The sequence below is a fragment of the Mobula birostris genome, chromosome 27 (assembly GCF_030028105.1).
Source record: "Mobula birostris isolate sMobBir1 chromosome 27, sMobBir1.hap1, whole genome shotgun sequence".
NCBI classification, from domain to species: Eukaryota; Metazoa; Chordata; class Chondrichthyes; order Myliobatiformes; family Myliobatidae; genus Mobula; species Mobula birostris.
Window position 1 is genome coordinate 19547546 of NC_092396.1, and position 19365 is coordinate 19566910.

Below are 19365 nucleotides of genomic sequence, written 5' to 3' on the forward strand. Positions count from 1 at the left end.
GTGGTCCGACTTGACAGACACAGACTAATTCTGGGAAGGTGGAAGGAGTACAAACTGGTCAGGACACTCCTCAGCTAGGATATTCTTGCTATTCTAAGACAGCAGGACCATCATATGAAGAGAATGGATTTATTCCCTGAAGCTTAGTGGACTGAGAATGGATCTCATGGAAATCTTTACAGTACATCTGGGATGAAGAGAAATTTCTTAACTAAAGAGTGGTGAATCAATATAATTCTCTACCACAGAAGGCAGTGGAGACCAAATACAGAACACAAAACAAAACTGCACAGGAACTGGCCCTTCGGCCCATAATGTTGCGCCAACTAATAAAATTAGTAATCAACTGCCCAACCAGACTAATCCCTTCTGCCTACACAATGTCCATGTGCTTCCATTTCTTACACATTCACATGCCTACCTTAGAACCTTTTAGATGTAAACACGCTTCTGTCATGTTTGCCTCCATCACCACTCTAGGCAGCATTATCCAGGCACCCACCAGAGTGTTCTTAAAATCTTGCCCAATACTTTTTCTTTCAGCTTACCCATCTCACTTTAAATACATGTCCTCCGATATTTGACATTTCAACCCTGGGAAAAAGATACTGGCTGGCTCTCCATGCCAATGCGCCAAAAGCAAGACTTTATCAAACTTGATTCTCTTTAATCCTACTTGCCAATGACTTTTCATGGCCCATGCTGGCTTTCCTAATACGCTTGAGGTCTTTTCTAGATTCTTTATAATTCTCAAAGGTTACAGTGGCATGCAAAAGTTTGGGCACCCCGGTCAAAATTTCTGTTACTGTGAATAGCTAAGCGAGTAAAAGATGAACTGATTTCCAAAATGCATAAAGTTAAAGATGACACATTTCTTTACTATTTTAAGCAAGAAAACTTTTTTATTTCCATCTTTTACAGTTTCAAAATAACAAAAAAGGAAAAGGGCCCGAAGCAAAAGTTTGGGCACCCTGCATGGCAGTACCTAGTAACACCCCCTTTGGCAAGTATCACAGCTTGTAAATGCTTCTTGTAGCCAGGATAATGTTCCTAAACACACCTCAAAATCCACAATGGACTACTTCAAGAGGCACAAGCTAAAGGTTTTGCCATGGCCCTCACAGTCCCCTGACTTAAACGTCATCGAGAATCTGTGGATAGACCTCAAAAGAGCAGTGCATGCAAGACGGCCCAAGAATCTCACAGGACTAGAAGCCTTTTGCAAGGAAGAATGGGCGAAAATCCCCCAAACAAGAATTGAAAGACTCTTAGCTGGCTACAAAAAGCATTTTCAAGCTGTGATACTTGCCAAAGGGGGTGTCACTATGCAGGGTGCCCAAACTTTTGCTTTGGGCCCCTTTCCTTTTTTGTTATTTTGAAACTGTAAAAGATGGAAATAAAGAAGTTTTCTTGCTTAGAATATTAAAGAAATGTGTCATCTTTAACTTTATGCCTTTTGGAAATCAGTTCATCTTTTACTCGCTTAGCTATACACAGTAACAGAAATTTTGACCGGGGTGCCCAAACTTTTGCATGCCACTGTATGTTTGATTTAGTTTCTGAAGCCTTTCATATGCTTCCCTTTCTTCTTGACTAAATTCACCACCTCTGTCAACTCAACTTATCTTGCCATTCTTGTCCTTTCTTTTTACTGGAACACACCTCTGTACAATTGGTCCTTAAGTACCCTCCACATGTCAGATGTGGAGTTGCTCAAAATCAGCTGTTCTAAATGATTTGTCCCTAGCTACTGACTCAGTCTCGCAATTTGTCCTGCTCCAGTTTAATACTCTCCCATAAGGTCCATACCTACCCTTATCAAAGCTATCTTAAAACTTAAGGAGATGGGAACACTGTTCCCCATCAGTTCTACTGAAAGATCAGTCATCCAGCCAGGCTCATTACCCAACATCAGATCTAATATGACTCCTCCTCTTGTTGGATCATGTAGATATTGTTTTAAGAAACCCTCTTGGATGCATCTAACACATTCTGCTCTGTCTAAACCTCATGCACTGAGGTCCCAATTGATATTAGGGAAGTTGAAGTCACTCACTACAATAACTTATTTTTGCACCTTTCAGATTTTACGCATTTCATATAGTCATGGAAGCATATATACAGTATTTCTTCATACAAAATGGATCAAGGAATATAGGGAGAAGGTAGGTACAGGTACTCAAATGCTCAACCAGAATCATATTGAACAGAAGCTGGCCCAATCAGCTGAATAGCCTAGGTCTGCCCTTAATTTCTATATTTCTGTGCCTTTATCTGGTATTAACTTTTGCAACAACTTTTGCCTTTCTGTAAGTAAGCCAAAACTGGTAACACTACATTAATGGGCACTATTATTATTTTAATATTTCCTAGCCTTTACTAATAAAATAGAAAGTAAGATGTGCACTTGAAGTGTTTTTGTGTCACAAAATGCTTTGTAGCCACTGAAGTCCTTTAAAAATGTAGACATTGCTGAGATGCTGGAAATCAGGCAACGTGATCCCATTGTAAAGAATGGTGCCAGTGGTTGCTACTAGACTGATCTCTTGATCCAGAGTTGGGAGTTCAATTCCCACCACAACAGTTGTGGAATTTAAATTCAGTTAATTAAATAAATCTGAAATGCCTTTACATAAGAAAGATAGCATCAGAAATGCTGCCAATGAACAACAATACGATTCACTAATAGTCTTCTGGAAATTAAGTCTTTTGCCCTATTCAGTCTGGCTAAATACGACTCCAGACTCCAGCAATATGTTTCACACACACATAAAAGCTATCCCAGCCCCAAAGTTTGTCCTGTGGTTTAATAAATCATGGCCAATTCCTACTACCCTCATTACCCCTTCTATGCCTATCTCCCAAAACCTTCAATTCCCTAATCTTTCTAATATTTATCTATCTATCTCCATCTTAAATATCTAATTTCTGACCTCTACGACCCTGGGGACAGAGAATTCCAAAGATTTACTACCCTCTGACAGAAGATTTACTACCCTCCTGTCTGACTCCTAAAATGGCAAGTACACAAAAGCATTAGCAGAAAGAAAACTAAAAATGAATGCAGACAACACCAGATCAAACAAATGTATATTTGGTTCTGTTGGCTCTCCCAACCCTACTGATCAATATCTGAGAACACGCTGCAGATGGAAGAAGTTCTACAGAGCAGTCAAGTAACATCTGATCTCAAAGACTTCTCAAGCAACATCCTGGAATGTACCTGGCCTACCAGCAGAACAGAATGATTAGAGTTAGTGGCACTGTTGCAGGGAGTAACCCAGAGTGCATGCAGTCTTATGTCAAACATGCGCAGAAAACCAGCCTATTACTTATCTTCCTCCAATTGCTTCACTTCTTGATATTGAATAACACTACAAAGGAATGCTATGTAATGCAGGAGCACAGGGCACACACTGGGGAGAAGACTACCCTGTCCATCAGCTGACCTGGCTGAGCTCTGAAGGACTAAGTTGTCTGAACCAACACAAAGAAATGAGACTTCCTCTGCCTTGCATTCAAGAATCATCCAGTCAAAGTGCTTGCCTTCATGACACAATGGAGCAATCAACACTAACAATTTGTGAAGACAAGTTTTGACTAAACACACCCTCCATCATCTTACATAGCATTATAACAGCAAGAAAATGATTCAACTTGGGTCAGAAATGGGGCATCATATGTTTATGGATCATCAGCAATAACTTAATGCAACTCACAAAAACCTGTTATAGCCTGCCACATCCTTTGTTTTAACATTACCAGCATACCAGGAGGCCATGACCTGAAAGATAGTGTCATCATTCATGGATCCTGAAGATTTGAATAAGCGTAGTAAAAATGCTACATGATGATATACAGAAGATAAGTGTTTGGAGATCCTATCACAAACAAAGATGGCATGGGGAGCTGTATTTGAAAACTATGCCTCAAATTATGTACAATCATGTGGTTGCTGCTATTAAGTGAATGATAGATTCTCTCCTCCTCCACAAGGAAGGAAGGGCAGGTGTTCGCTTAACGGTTTGATTTTCACACTGTACATAACAAAAATATGATGGAGGCTAACTTTCAGTATATAATATACACTGTAAGTGCTCCATTCACAGAGCAGATTTTTTTCATGTACAGGAAATTCATTGGGGACTGGATTGAAGGTGTTTTTATATTCTGTATAACTAAGTATCTGGAAAGGTTACTAAGGTAATTAATGGGAAACCTTACTGTGGGTGAACACAGAAATCTTAGAAATAAGCAGAGGGATCCAAACTGAAAACCAGGTATTGACCTTTCCAATTGTTGACCACGGCAGAAAGATGCATTGATTGGATGTGACACAGCTGAGTGGGTAAAGCAGCCTGTATTTAGTCTTATCTCTGAATAATTCCAGAGACAGGCTCACAAAACACATATCAATTCTCTAAGTCGTTGCTGTAGCAACCCACAAAAAGGAAAGGAGAAAACAAGAGTGCAAAGCCGAGGATTTATAAAGCAGCATTTGAAGCAGCTGATTTCCATTAGCAGAAAACCCAGGGATCAGTGTGTTGTGCATAATTTGTCGATGTTTAAAACTTCAATCTAAAATGACGTGCTGTCATTGCTAGAAAAGAAAGCTGAGATCTCGCAGTGAAACTTTACAGAAAAACACAAGACTGAGACAAAGCAATATCTATTAGTGACAGCACAGATATGCACTATTGAAGAAACATTCAAGAAAAACAGGTGTTCTATCTTTCATTCAGCACTTCACTGTGAATTCCAGGTCAGATGGTCTTCATCAGGGTCTGAGCATCCTTCCATTCTTACAATTACCACACTCCTTAACTTCCCAAACTTTTGCCCCTAGTTCTTTCATTGGTGGCCAAATCTTCAGTTCCTTTGGTCTCACTGGAAACACTTTCTAAATCCTCCTTTGTGCCATTTATCAATCCTTGTTGGCTTTATTCCCATTTTAAATCCCTACAAGCCCAATTTTGATCACCAGTTCTAATTTTCTCCCTTAATCCGGGGATGGAGTACCTATTTTTCTCTGTTAAACATCTGATGACTTATATAACTGCATCACAAGGTAATAGTCACTGTTCAGGCTCAAAAAAAGACCACAGGCAAGGAAGTGGATTGTACCTGGTAACTGTAGAATACAGAAGGTAGTAGCATTTGGATAAGCAGAGATAGAAAATATTCTGCAGATTATCGAAACCTTAAGCAACATACACAAATGCTAGAGGAACTCAGCAGCTGAGGCAGCATCTATGGAGGGACATAAACATTTAACATTTCAGGCAGTGACCCTTCATCAGGACTGGAAAGAAAGTGGGCAAAAGCCAGAATAAAAAAAAGGTGGGGGTGGAGGGGAGGGGGGAGGGTGATAGGAGAGTCCAGGTGAGGGGGAGGTAGGTAGGTGGGGAAGGAGAATAAGAGGAGCTTGGAAATGATAGGTGGAATAAGTAAGGGGCTGAAGAAGGGAGGTGATTGTTGTGTATTTAATATTTCAGTAATATTTGAGCAATATTGTAAATATGTTGTTTGATTAAGCATTCTTTGTTGCTTACATAATGCACTGCAGGTTATATGTAAAAGTAAGTAAAGGGCAAACACTATTATGCACCACATCATATATGTGCACCTTGCTTAAAGTAAACTTGAAGTTGGACTTGCATTCTGGACTCTCCATGTTTCTTTTCAATTAGTTTTCATGTTTTGGAGTTATAAAATATAACAGTGGTGACGAGGTATTTAAAAAAATGAACTCAAGACCACTGCCTACCTGTTGAAGCCCAGCAGGACGTTAAGAGTTTTTTTTAAAAAGTGCAGTGAGAAGTTTGAGCTTAAAAAGGGCAGCACTTTATTTTTCTTCAGAGCAGCACATTTTCTTTGCAAAAGACAATAAAGTTAAAAGAGGCAGAAAAAAGAATAATTCATGGGTTCATAAACAGTGAATACTGGTGGTAATAATCATACAAAAAAGATCAGAAATGGCTGGATACATTGGAAAGATTGACATGTTTAATGACACAACAGAAAACTGGATATTGTACACTCAGCAAAAGGAGTAGTGTTTTAAAGCAAACAGAATAGCAGATGAGAAGAGGGTGCCAATTTTGCTGAGTGCACTGGGTTCAAAGGCATACAGTTTGTTTAGAAATTTGACTGCTCCAACCAAACCAGGCGAAATGAGCTTTGCTGATAACATAAAAGTAATGTAGGAACATTTAGAACCGAAACCACTGTTGATTGCAGAACACTTTAGGTTTTATAAGTGAGATCTAAAGGAAAGGAAGTCCACTTCAGCATACTTGGCTGAATTGAAGATGTCTGCGTAATGTTAGTTCAGTGATGAGCTTAATGGTGCACTAAGAGATCATATAGTTTGTACAATCTTACAAGAAAGCACTCAAAGGTGGAATCTAACCGAAGCACAATTCATATTTAAAAGAGCAGCTTATTATCTGTAACAATGGAAACAGCAGACAGAGACACAGTTGAGTTGCAGTCAGGATTGAAAGTGAGCATGAGCAAAATTGCAACATCTGAACAGAAACTGGCCTGGCCAAACAAATTGTGTTACCATTGAGTTAGGGACTCAAGTACAGCAGACTAATGCAAGCTTAAAGGCAAAACTTGCAGAAATTGCAAAAAAGTAGGACACATACAAAGAGCATGCAGGCAGACAAAAATAAAAGGACTGCTCAGAGAAGAGAAAAAGTCAAGTTGCAGTTTCAAAAAGAGCACTAATCTGCATGCCGTTGTTGAAAAATCTGATAGTAATGAGTAACACAGGTCTCAGTAGCCTTGAGATTTTCAATGTGAAAACTAACAATAGTCAAGCAATATAGTTTACATGATAAGAGACTGGCAAATTAATTAAAATGGAATTGGATACTGGTTTGGGTGTTTCATTTATTCCACAGAATGAGTTTGAATGGCAGTTCAAAGACACTGAACTGAAACCTGCAGATATCCAACTAAGAACTTATACTGGAGAGAAGATAACTCCTGTGGGAATGACATTTGAAGTGTGAAATATAACAACCAACAGGCCACATTGGGCTTGCATATGGTGAAAACAGGAGGGCCAGCATTGTGGGACCATGATTGGCTGAGCCAACTACAACTTCAGTGGAGATCCCTCCACCATTTGCATGCCACATCCACTGCAACAGAGTCAACCAAAAGGCAATTAAGTAGGGTAATGTATGACGCCACAGAGGTGTTCAAGGATGGCACTGGAAAATTTAAACATAAAGGATAAAATAGTGTTAAATAAAAATGCCACACCCAGGTTTTACAAAGGCTATCCAAGTCCCTTATACCATCTGTGATAATGTAGTCAGTGAGCCAGATCGCATGGAGGCTGAAAGGATTCTTTCCAAGGTTGATTAGAGCCCATGGGCATCGCCAGTGGTCCCAACAGCCAAGAAGAATAGCTCTGTCAGGATCTGCAGTGAGTTTAAGGTCACCATCAGCCCAATACTGAAAGTAAACCTATATCCTCTGCCCAGGAATACAGGATATTTTTCCAAACCTTTCTGGAGGAAAAAAACACAGTTCAACTAAGTGGACTTAACTGAGACCCACCTGAAAAATGTTTCTCACCATAAACACTCACAAAGGGCTTAAACGCTGCAATAGGCTTATCTTTGGAGTAGTATCTGTATCTGCATTCTGGCAGAAAGCTTTGAACCAGGTGTTACAAGGTTGCTCAGGCATTCAGTGTTACCTCAATGACATAATTATTACCAGCAAGGATGACAAGAAACATCTCCAAAATCTCAAAACAGAGTTGAAAAGATTAGGAGATTATGGGCTCTGAGCGTGAAGCAAAGTGTGAATTCTTTAAACCCAGCATCACTTGCTGTGGTCACACCTCAAGCATTACACAAGTACACAAGGGTGCTGAGAAAATTCAAGCAGCGGTGGATGTCCCAAGGCCAAAGTACGTCTTACAGTTGGGGTTCTTTTCAGGATTTGTCAATTACTATAACAGGTTCCTGTCAAACCTGGCTACTGTACTCCACCCCTTGAACTCATTACTACAGATTGGGAAGAAATAGCACTGGGCAAAACAGTGTGAGATGGCTTTCAGAAAGGTAAAGGAAATGGTGATGTCTAACACTGTACTCACACATTATAATCCACATTGTCCGGTGAAGCTTGTCTGTGATGCCTCACCTTATGGTATAGGTGCAGTCATGTCACATTATGAGTGATGGAATTGAATGCCCCATAGGCCTTGCATGACGTTCCCTTACAGGTGCAGAGAAATATTACGCGCAGATTGACAAAGAGGTCTTGAGTCTGGTTTGAGGTGCAAACATTTTAAACCAGTACTTGTATGGGAGAGAGTTTACCCTCGTTACTGATACCACTGGTGTCCATTTTCAATCCACAGAAGGGCGGTCCACTAACAGCAGCAGCATGAATGCAGAGATGGGCTCTGTTTCACGGAGGATGCAATTACAAAATCAAATTCAAGAGGACAACTGATCAAGGAAATGCAGGTGGAGCATCTTGGAGAAAGGTGTACAAAGCTGTCAGAACCACGACCGGCAGTCCCAGGGTCAATTCTTAAAACCACCATGGCTACAGCCACAAGTCTCACCTGCCAAGCAGGGGTGACAACACACCCCCCAACTCCCAATCAGGAAAGGTATTAAGCGACAAGAATAAGAAAGCCTCCACAGCGGTTAACTCTTTAGGCCTGAATGGGAACAATTTAAAATTTATTATGCTGTGGATATAGAAGTTGTATTTTATAGCATATTATGTCTATATTGAGTTGGAGTTTATAGCTAAAGAAGGTGGAATGTTGTGTATTTAATATTTCAGTAATAGCTGAGTAATATTGTAAATATATTGTTTAAGTATTCTTTGTTGCTTACATAATGCATTGTGGATCATAATGCATTGTGGATTATACATAAAGGTATGGAAAAATATGTAAATGGCATACGTCAAAATTTGAAATAGATTCTATTATCAAAGTACATACATGGCACCATATACAACTGAGATACATTTTCTTGTGGACATACTCAGCAAATTATTATACGTCATGTCATATGTGCATGCCTCACTTAGGGTATAAACAAAGTTAGACTTGCATTCTGGACTCCCCGTGTTTAGTTTTTGTGATTTGGAGTTACAAAACTTAACAGCAATGAGCAGGTCTGAGGGTGGGGGAAGGGGAAGTAAAGGGGTACTAAGCTCATCAGAATGAGTGAAAACGAAATAGAGGACCAGAGGGGAGTTATTATCAGAAATGTCAGATTGGAGACTGCCAAGACAGACTTTGTGGCATTGCTCCTCCAACCTGTGGCTGGGTTAATCGTGGCGGTAGAGGAGGTCACGGACAAACATGCCAGTATGAGAATGGGAAGTGGAATAGAAACGAGTGGCCACTGGAATTCTCTGGCTGTTGCAGCAGACAGAACAAAGATGCTCAATGAAGTGTTCTCCCAATTTGTGCTGGGTCTCACAAATATAGAGGAGGCTGCACCCAAAGCACTGGATGTAATAACTGACCCTGACAGACTTGCAGGTGAAGCACTGCCTTACCTTGAAGGACTGTTTAGGAGCCTGAATGGTGGTGAGGGAGGAAGAGCAGGGGCAGATGTGCTTTCTTCATAACTGCACTTACATGCTGGGTCCAGAAAAGGTCCTCTGAAATAATAACACTGAGGAATTTAAAGTTGCTGACCCTTTCCACCTCTGATCCTCCAATGAGGACTGACTCAAGGGGCCCAGAAATGAAGCAGCAGATTGTAGGAAAGTGTTACATTGTGAGGTCCCAGTTTACTAATGAATGCAAGTTCGAGGAATTGACAGACCAGGAACCAATATCAAGCTCAAGTTCAGTTTGTTGTCATTCAACCATACATATTTATACTGCCAAACAAAAGAACGTTCCTCCGGACCAAGGTGCACAACACAGCACATATAACTCACACACATACAGTAATATTAGCAAAAATAATTCAAAATAGAATACATTCACGACACAAGGTAAAAAGCTAACTGTATAGCACTATTGACGCCTCATGCATGATGAGACCTGGGTGGTGGCAGGCAGTTCAGTAGTCTTACAAGACAAAACTGTTTCCCATCCTAACAGTTCTTGCCTTAAAGCTAGGGTATCTCCTGGCTGATGGTAAGGAGTCAAAGAGATTGTTGGATGGATGGGAGGGATCACTGACAAAGTTAAGGGTCCTGATAAGTATCTCTAATGCGTGGAAGAGAAACCCTGATGATCTTCTCAGTAGTCCACGCAATCAGGTAGGAACTTTGTAGAGACAATGTCTGTCAGGTGGGTCATGGGAAAGCAGTATTTGGTCGGAGTAAACAAGTTAGTGACACTGCTAAAACTGATTATTTTACATCTTCCATCACAAGAAGCAAATTCAAAAACAAGTATATATCCTACTCAAATCCCACATGTATAGGCTGCAGTACCCTAAGAAACACAGCAGGGGGAAACAATGGCCTAGAGCAAACAAAATAAACACACCTTTAACCACGCAAATGGCTGTACTTCCTGCAGACATATCTGTAACTCCTTAAATGCCAAGGGTTCAGTGTGCAATTCATTAATTAGGGAGCATGCAGCCAACCTGAGCTACCAATTTTCTCTTACATTTTCTTTTCAAATTTGGGCTTTTGTTTTGCGCCTGCGTACACACCCCAACTGGGCAACCACCTGCGTCTATGCTTGTGGAACTGTTCAAGAATAAAGACCAGCTGGTGAACCTGGGCTGAATGACTCCTGGACTCTATTTTTCTACCGAACTACGATGGTAAGGAAGATCCAGGTCAGTAGCTGAAAGTAGCAGTACACTGTACTGTATCCAAAATAGCATGGGCAGGCTCTCAGCTGGGAGGAGCTACTGATTGGACGTGTTCAGTTAATGACTCAGCTATGGATAATTAATTCCCACAGTTTATAGCAGTACAAGAAAGTCTCCCATCTGTCTCATAGACACATTGCTCTCCAAGAGACAAGCTGCAGATGTAAATTTAAGCAATTGCTTTGAAACAACCTTTTAAAAAAAATTCTCCTGCACAGTAACTTATCAAATATTTAACAAAACTAAGTTTACATTTTGATAGAAATAACTTGCATTTGCTTATAACTAAGCTGTTATAAGTTATTCTTAGACAGTGTACGAAGTCACATAAATAAAGTCCGAAGTGCAATTTTGTCTTATGGTAGAAAAATGCATCTGCACATCACAGCTCCACGAACAACTAACCTCCCACTTCACCAGCTTTTAACCAACAGCTCCTGTATTATCTGTTTTTAATAAGTGGCATGTGTTATTGATTTGAGTCATACAGCACAGGCAGAAGTTCTTCAGCCCACAGAGTTCTTGTAACAATCAAATGCCCATTTATGCCAATCCTACACCAATCCCATTATTTCCCTGATTCTTCTGCTCACCTACACACTAGGAGCAATTTACAGAGGCCAATTAACATCCCAATCTATACATCTTTAGGTATGGGATACAGCACTCAGTAGAAACCCACATAGATGTAGGTAGAACATACAAACTCCAGACAAATACTACTGGAAGTGAGGATTAAAACTAGATCACTGAAACTAGAAGGCTGCTGTACCTCTGTGCTGCCCACCAACTTCTGTGTCTGCTTTATTGTTTTAGAAAGATGGCCATCACATCTCTGCAGTCCTGCACTCTGAACACACAACCTATTGATTGGGCCAAAGTCAATGACTGAACTTGGAATTTGATTCTATTTGCATTAGACACCCTTAGTGTGATCTTAGGTACTTATATGCCACGATAGCTAATGAGCTCAAGAGAGAAAAGAAATAATCACCATACTTAATCACCCCATCCCACCCCATCATAATCTACTTATCAATTCACATCTGCAAGAATTTTAATGTGTGCCTCCACAGGGTGCACCAGTGTATTGGCCTGGGAGAAGGAACAAGAACAAAAACAGCTGGCTCCAACAACAGCCCCTATCCTCACATTATTCTGCAAGAGTACTTTGTATTCAAATCTCTTCCATCAGTATCTCTGACTCTAATTCTTCCAAAGCTGTGAGGTCCTCAGCATATTAAAATGGCATTGTCCAACCAAAGCTTGGTGTCATTTAATTACTGCTCCATCTTAATTCATAACTCTCCTCCTTTAAAAAGCAATAGTATCTCTGCAATTTGCGGATCTTTTCCCATTTTGATTTTAAGTATTAAACTTTCCTCACCCACTCATACCTCAACCATTTCCCTTGGAGCTGGTCCCTCTTTTGTACTTCCTTTAAAAATCTTTTATCAAACTGTACAAACATTGCACTCCATAGTCAGGTATGTGCTCTCCCTCTCCATAGAGTCCAAATACTAAACAAGCAACACCCCGAGAATAGGTATTCGGGCAATTTAGGGAGATGGTATGAACATTAAATCCTATCCTTATTCCAAGGGGAAACAGCTCTCAGGTTGCTACTGCCAAGTAATTTAAAACATTCTAAGCTTGTGAATGGTCATACAAGTCTAAAAAAGGGATCTAGTCTAGAAAAGGCACAGCTATGCCACGCCAACAGCTTTCGGAACTGCCTGGTGAAGGAAGCCATTGAAATAAAACTAGGGGAAAACAATTTTAACAAAGACGAAGGTCTAACTCTAAGTAAGAACTGGAATTTGATCATAAACAAGGTGGGAGAGCAGAAAACTGATTGGGTGAGGACTCACCAATCAGGAGGGACAGACGATGGGAGTATAAATACCACTGGACTTGACATGCCCAGACATCATCCCTGATGAAGATGGAAGAGTTTGTCATTGAAACATCGGTTAAAATTGATACTTGTATCCAAATGGAAGCTCGAGAAGTGTTCATTGCTCATACAAGTCTGTTTTTCTTTTCTCTTCACTCAACAGACAGCACGAAGCACAAGATATTCTCACAATGCTATGAGGAAGAGCATTTACAGTGACTATGACAAGACACAAGGCTCTCAGCCCATCCTTTATAAAGGTCTAAATCAAGCTACACAATATTTGTACACAAAATAATGAGGAAACTAAAACATAGGATTATTAGAACCATGCAACAAATTATGAGAATAAGAGAGAACTATATTCCAGAGAAAGTCAGCACCTACAAGAGAAAAAATAACCTAAATCCTACTGAGGGCCAGAACATTCAGATCATCAGAGAGACTTCAATTCCTGTAAGAATTAATCCCTTCAAAAAAAAAAAGGGTTAAAAGGATGATTAATACACACAAAAATGCTGGAGAAACACAGGAAGTCAGGAAGCATCTATGGAGAGGAATAAACAATCAGCATTTTGGGTCAAGACCTTTCATTAGAACCGGATAGAAAGGGGACAGAACCCAGAATAAGGAAGAAGCTGGAGGGGAAGGTAGACAAAGATGGCAGGTGATAGATGAGACCAGGTGAGGGGGGTGGGAATAAAGTAAGAAGCTGGAAGGGGACAGGTGAAAGAGATAAAGGGTTGCGGAAGGTGGTATCTGAAAGGAGAGGACATGGACCATGGAAGTAAGGGAAGGAGGAGGGGAACCAGAGAGAGGTAATGGGCAGGTGAGGAGAAGCATGAGATCATAACCAGAATGGGGAATAGAGGAAAAAAAAGAGGGTGAGTGTAGAAATTATTGAGAGTTATAAAAATTGATGTTCATGCCATCAGGTTGGAGGCTACCCAGATAGAATATGAGCTTTTGATCTTCCAGCTTGAGTTTGGCCTCATTATGGCAGTAGAGGCAGCCATGAACAGACACGTCAGAATAAGAATGGGCTTATAAGTCTGCACTGCAAACCATTTAATCATTAGAGAACTTGGAATGGGATCAGATATATCAGAAGTAGTGGAGAAAGGAGTTAAGTTGCAGTATCTGATGATTTGGTCATCAAACTCTATGGTCATCGTTCCCTTTGTTGGAAATATATCAGACTGTGAAGAGGCAATGCTGGCATGTTTCTCCACTCAGTGAGCTCTATGTCGGGACTCAAACAAAGAAATTCTTACTGAAAGGATGGTGGCCTGGAGTCGCCGATGCCTCCCGTCCTCTCGATGGGGGGAGGTAGCTCTGATTGACTCTCTGCACACTGTGAGCCTCCGTCAGAAGCCGAACCTTCAGCCAGCACCAACTGTGGAGAGAGACAAAGACAGCCTGAGGAGGGTGAGGCTACTAAAGAAACAATGAGAACGCAGCAAACCTGGTCTTGGGTGCAAGGAGAGTAGATGGAGTGGGGAATAAAGGGAGGCAACTTTCTTGGAGACTGAAAGTGAAATAGGAAACAATTAATGCTCAATGAAACTGCAGCATGCACTCCATTAAATTCTGTCTCTTTGAAAATAGCAGCAACCAAAATTTTATTCTACATGAATTTCACATATTACATGGTGAAGGGTAAAACTGTGACTGAACTAACTAAACCCTTTGACAACCAGACCTGACAATCCGAGTTTGTGTATGGTGCATGTCCAAACTGGATGTCTATGGGGAACATGAGTGTTTAAAGATCCAACCAAATGATAGAGAAGAATCGGGAGAAGGAGAAAACTTTACAAATATAGCCTAACTCTTCTCCCCAGAATGATTACTATCTGATCATTAAAATAATGAGATATGCATAAGTTTTAGAAGTATTTAAAGGGACAAGATAATTCAGATAAGAAATTAATTCTGATACTGAGAGGAGAAAAATATACAGCTAAGTCACAATGGTTGTTATAAGGGAAAAGCAGCACAATTTGAACACCACAAGCTTCATAAACAGTATGATGACTCTGGTATCAGCTCAGATCCTGGAAGAATTTCTGTATGTTTTAAGGAATTTCATTGAATCTTTTACTTCTTTGGTTTAATGTCTCATCTGAAAGCTTACACCTTCCTTCAGCCCAACACTTAAAATGCCAGATTAATTTTGTAATCAAGTCTTTTGAATGGGACTCTCCTGGAAGTATTACCACCCAACCAATGCTGACATTGCCTTAGAGGCTGGGTGGTAGACTTTCCATCCTACTGTTAAGATTAAACAAATCAGCATCACACACTTCAACACAAGAGATTCTGCAGATCCTGGAAATCCTGATCAATACACACAAAATGGTGGAGGAACTCATATTAGGCAGCATCTATGGAGAGAGAAATAAACAAGTTGTTGTTTCAAGCCACAACACTTCATTAGGACTGGAAAGGAAGGGGGAAGTAGCCAGAATACCTTGGGGCTGGCAAGGAGTACAAGTTGGCAAGTGATAGGTGAAACCAAGTGAGGGGGAAGATGGGTGGGTGGGGGAGGAGGGATGAAGTAAGAAACTGGGAGGTGATAGGTGGAAGAGGTAAAGGACTGAAGGAGGAATCTGATAGGAGAGGACAGAGGACTGTGGGAGAAAGAGGAGGGGCAACAGAGGGAGGTGATGGGCAGGTGAGGAGAAAAGAAGGGGTAACAAGGGAGCCAGAATGGTGCATGGAAGAGAGAAGGGAGAGGGGAGAAGTTACCAGAAGTTAGAGAAATCGATGTTCTTGTCATCCTGTTGAGGTTACCGAGACGGAATATGAGGTGTTTCTCCTCCACCCCGAGTGTGACCGCAGTATGACAGTGGAGGTGGCCATGGACTAACATTTAGGAATGGAAATGGAAAGTTGAATTCAAATGGGTGGCCACCAGAAAATCCTATTTTTTGTGGTGGACAGAGCAAAACTGCTTGACGAAATAGTCCCCCAGCCTACATCGGGTCCCATCCATGTAGAGCAGGCCACACCGGTGTCATCAGATACCGTAGATGATTCTGGCCAACTCACAGATGAAGCATCACCTCAGTTGGATAGACTGTTGGGGGCGTTTAATGGTGGTGAGGGAGAAGGTGAAGGACAGGTGTAGCACTTGTTCCTCTTGAAGGGATAAGTGCTCGGAGAGAGACAAGTAGGGAGGAACATGTGGACCAGGGAATCACAGAGAGAGTGGAGATGGGGGGGGGGGGCAAGGGAAAATATGCTTAGTGATGTCACTTCTAGTTCTCAGATTCTCAGACAAACTGCAAACAGAAGGATCTGCACACTAAGCCTTAACCCAGGAATGAATTTCATATTTGTGGTTACCTTCAAAAAACCTCAAAACAGTTACAGCAACACCAAACTTTATAAGTGAGGAGTTCTCTTTGGCACCAAAACCAAATAATTTTCAATCCACTACACAAATAAGGCACAATGTGGCAGAGGGAGGCATTGGGGAGAGTGGATGCGAATGAAACACGTTGTGAATAAAGGGCAAGAGACGGTGATAGATGTTATTGCTTCGGACAGCACAGTGGAGACACGATGTGCAGTCAATATCGTGGCAATGGGGGTAGAGGAGAAACGCTGTGAAGGGGCATTTGGAGGAGACACAGTGAGGAGGGGTGGAGGTACTGTACATTCTGTACATCACTATGCACTGATGCCAGCCAAACTCCAATTCTCACCACAGCGCGCACGCCACTGGACCTCGAAGGAAGGTGCAAGATCAAGAACAAGAACAGCACCTGAGCCGTCCACCAATCGGTGAACAGAGATCAGAAATGGGAATTCTGGTTGATTTATCCAAACATACAACCCCTATTATTCTCAATGAGCAAAGTTAACTCAAAACCATACTCTCAGACTGAGGCCTCAGATCTAGTCCAGAACCACTGAACTTAGGTTCCACTCCTTCTGGTGCTCTTCCATACCACGAAGCTTGAATTTGGAGTCAGCGGGCAAATATGTGTCTTCTTCATGCAGTGGGTTCTGCATATGTATATAAAATAATCTGCCAGATGAAATGATTGAGGCAGGTACAGAAACAAAATTTAAAAGACATTTGGATAAGTACATGGATAGAAGGGATTATCGGGATATGAGCAAATGGGTTGGTGGGCACCATGGCTGGCATGGACAAGTCAGGCCAAAGGGCCTATTTCCATGTTGTTTTAGATTAGATTAGATTCAAACCACTTAGTACTGTGCCCCCTTCCAGCTCTGCTTCCCTCCCTGATGAGCTCAATTACTTCTACGCTTGCTTTCACCAAGAGAACAAGGAGGTCACCCTCAAAGCGGACCTCCCACCTGATGAACTGCCTCTCTCACTTTCCACCTCTGATGTTTGCGCCACCCTGAGCAGGGTGAATGCATGGAAGGCAGCTGGTCCGGATGGAATACCTGGCCGTGTGCTCAGTCTGTGCAGGGCAGTTGGCCGGGGTCTTCATGGACATTTTTAATCTGCCCCTGGCCCAGGCAGTTGTCCCCACAAGCTTCAAGATCGCCACCATCGTGCCAGTGCCGAAGCATTCCACTGCCATGGGCCTGGATGACTTCCGCCCAGTTGCACTCACCCCCATCATTGCAAAGTGCTTTGAGAGACTGGTTCTATCACATCTGAAATCCTGTCTGCCCACTACCCCGGACCCCCATCAATTTGCCTATCGCATCAACAGGTCAACAGAGGACACCATCTCCACGGCACTTCACTCTGCCCTGACCCACCTGGACAGCCCTAACTCTTGCATCAGAATGCTGTTCATTGACTTTAGTTCGGCATTCAATACTGTGATCCCCTCCAAGCTGATCGCCAAACTTCGCCAGCTTGGTATCAGCTCATCCCTCTGCAATTGGACCTTGGACTTTCTGACTAACAGACCCCAATCAGTTAAGTTAGACAACCTCTCCTCCTTCACTCTCACCATGAACACCGGCGTGCCTCAAGGCTGTGTGCTGAGCCCTCTTCTGTACTCCTTTTTCACCTATGACTGCGTTCCTGTACATGGTTTTAACTCCATAATCAAGTTCGCAGACAACACCACGGTGGTTGGCTTGATCAGAGGGGATAACGAGATGGCCTACAGGGACCAGGTCCAGCACCTGGTTGCGTGGTGTACCAACAACAACTTGGCCCTGAACACCCAGAAGACCAAAGAGATCATTGTGGACTTCAGGTATACTAGGAGCCACACTCACATCCCCATCTACATCAACGGTGCTGTAGTGGAGCGTGTATCAAGCTTCAAATTCCTTGGTGTCCACATTTCTGAGGATCTCACCTGGTCCCTGAACTCCTCCATCCTGATCAAAAAGGCACAACAGTGCCTTTATTTCCTGTGGAGCATCAAGAAAGCTCAACTCTGTCCCAGGATACTGATGGGACTTTTACCGCTGTACCATTGAGAGTATACTCACCAACTGCATGTCAGTGTGGTATGGAGATTGTCCCATATCGGACCGCAAAGCACTCCAGCGTGTGGTGAAAACTGCCCAGCAGATTATCAGCACCCAATTGCCCACCATTGAGAACATCTACCATAAATGCTGCCTAGGCAGGGCGAAAAGCATTATCAAGGATGCATCTCACCCTAACCATGGACTTTTTACTTCCTCCCATCCGGTAGGCACTGCAGGAGCCTCCGCTCCTGCACCAGCAGGCACAGGAAGAGCTTCTTCCCTGAGGCTGTGACACTGCTGAACCTCACATCACAGCGCTAAGCAGTATTGCACCCATATTGTACTGTCTCAGTACTTTTATATTTGTGTGCTGCAGCACTTACTTTTTATTCACAGTTATTTTGTAAATAACACTTTTCTTTGCATTTCTGGCTAGATGCTAACTGCATTTCATTGGCTTTGTATCTGTACTCGGCACAATGACAATAAAGTTGAATCTAGTCTAATCTAATTTACTCAGATTGCTCTCCAGGCTTCATTTCCATCCTGGCTGTTGCCCTCCTGCTTTCTGACCTTCTTGTGCTTGAGCTCCCATCTTCACTTCCATTTTAATGTCAAAAGTCCCATTGAAGAAAAGCAGCAAAGTTGACGAAGGGTCTCGGCCTGAAACGTCGACTGCACCTCTTCCTAGAGATGCTGCCTGGCCTGCTGCGTTCACCAGCAACTTTGATGTGTGTTGCTTGAAAGTTGTCTAGTGTCCCAGTTAATGTTTATCCCTCAATGACTGCACTAAAAGATCCTTCATCTCTCTGCTGTTTCAAAAGTCATGCTGTATGAAATTAAAGTCAACATGCATTCAGCCTGGAAAGCTATAATAACACATGGCAGGAAGCAAAAGCATTCAGACCAGGGTCACACCCATACTGAAAGAATTAATTATACCATAACTAACTTGGTAAATCATTAAACTTTATTGACTACATAAAGAATTTAACCTATTGACTTTTCTATGCTGTTCTTTTCTAGAGTAATCCGAATAACCTAGTAATATTATACAATAATGATAAATATAGCAAAATATCTCTCTCCCTTTTGGGATCTTCCTCCCTGGGTCAACTGAGACAGAAAAACTTGAACATTTGTGCAACGGTCTCCCGTCTACCTCTCTCTCACCATGTTTGATTTACTAAGCTTTGTCAG

General features: G+C 41.8%; 1 protein-coding gene across 6 annotated transcripts in view; it reads right to left on the reverse strand.

The window, feature by feature from the left end:
- Positions 1–19365, reverse strand: part of LOC140188725 (segment polarity protein dishevelled homolog DVL-1-like) — a 154920-nt gene that overhangs the window by 90994 nt on the left and 44561 nt on the right. For 4 of the 6 annotated variants that reach the window (XM_072245301.1, XM_072245297.1, XM_072245296.1 and 1 more), the window contains exon 3: positions 14016–14137. The exons of the other annotated variants lie outside the window; for them this stretch is intronic. In XM_072245301.1, coding sequence (XP_072101402.1) covers positions 14016–14137 — 122 coding nt within the window. The remainder of the gene's footprint in view (positions 1–14015; positions 14138–19365) is intronic. 6 annotated transcript variants of the gene reach the window in all.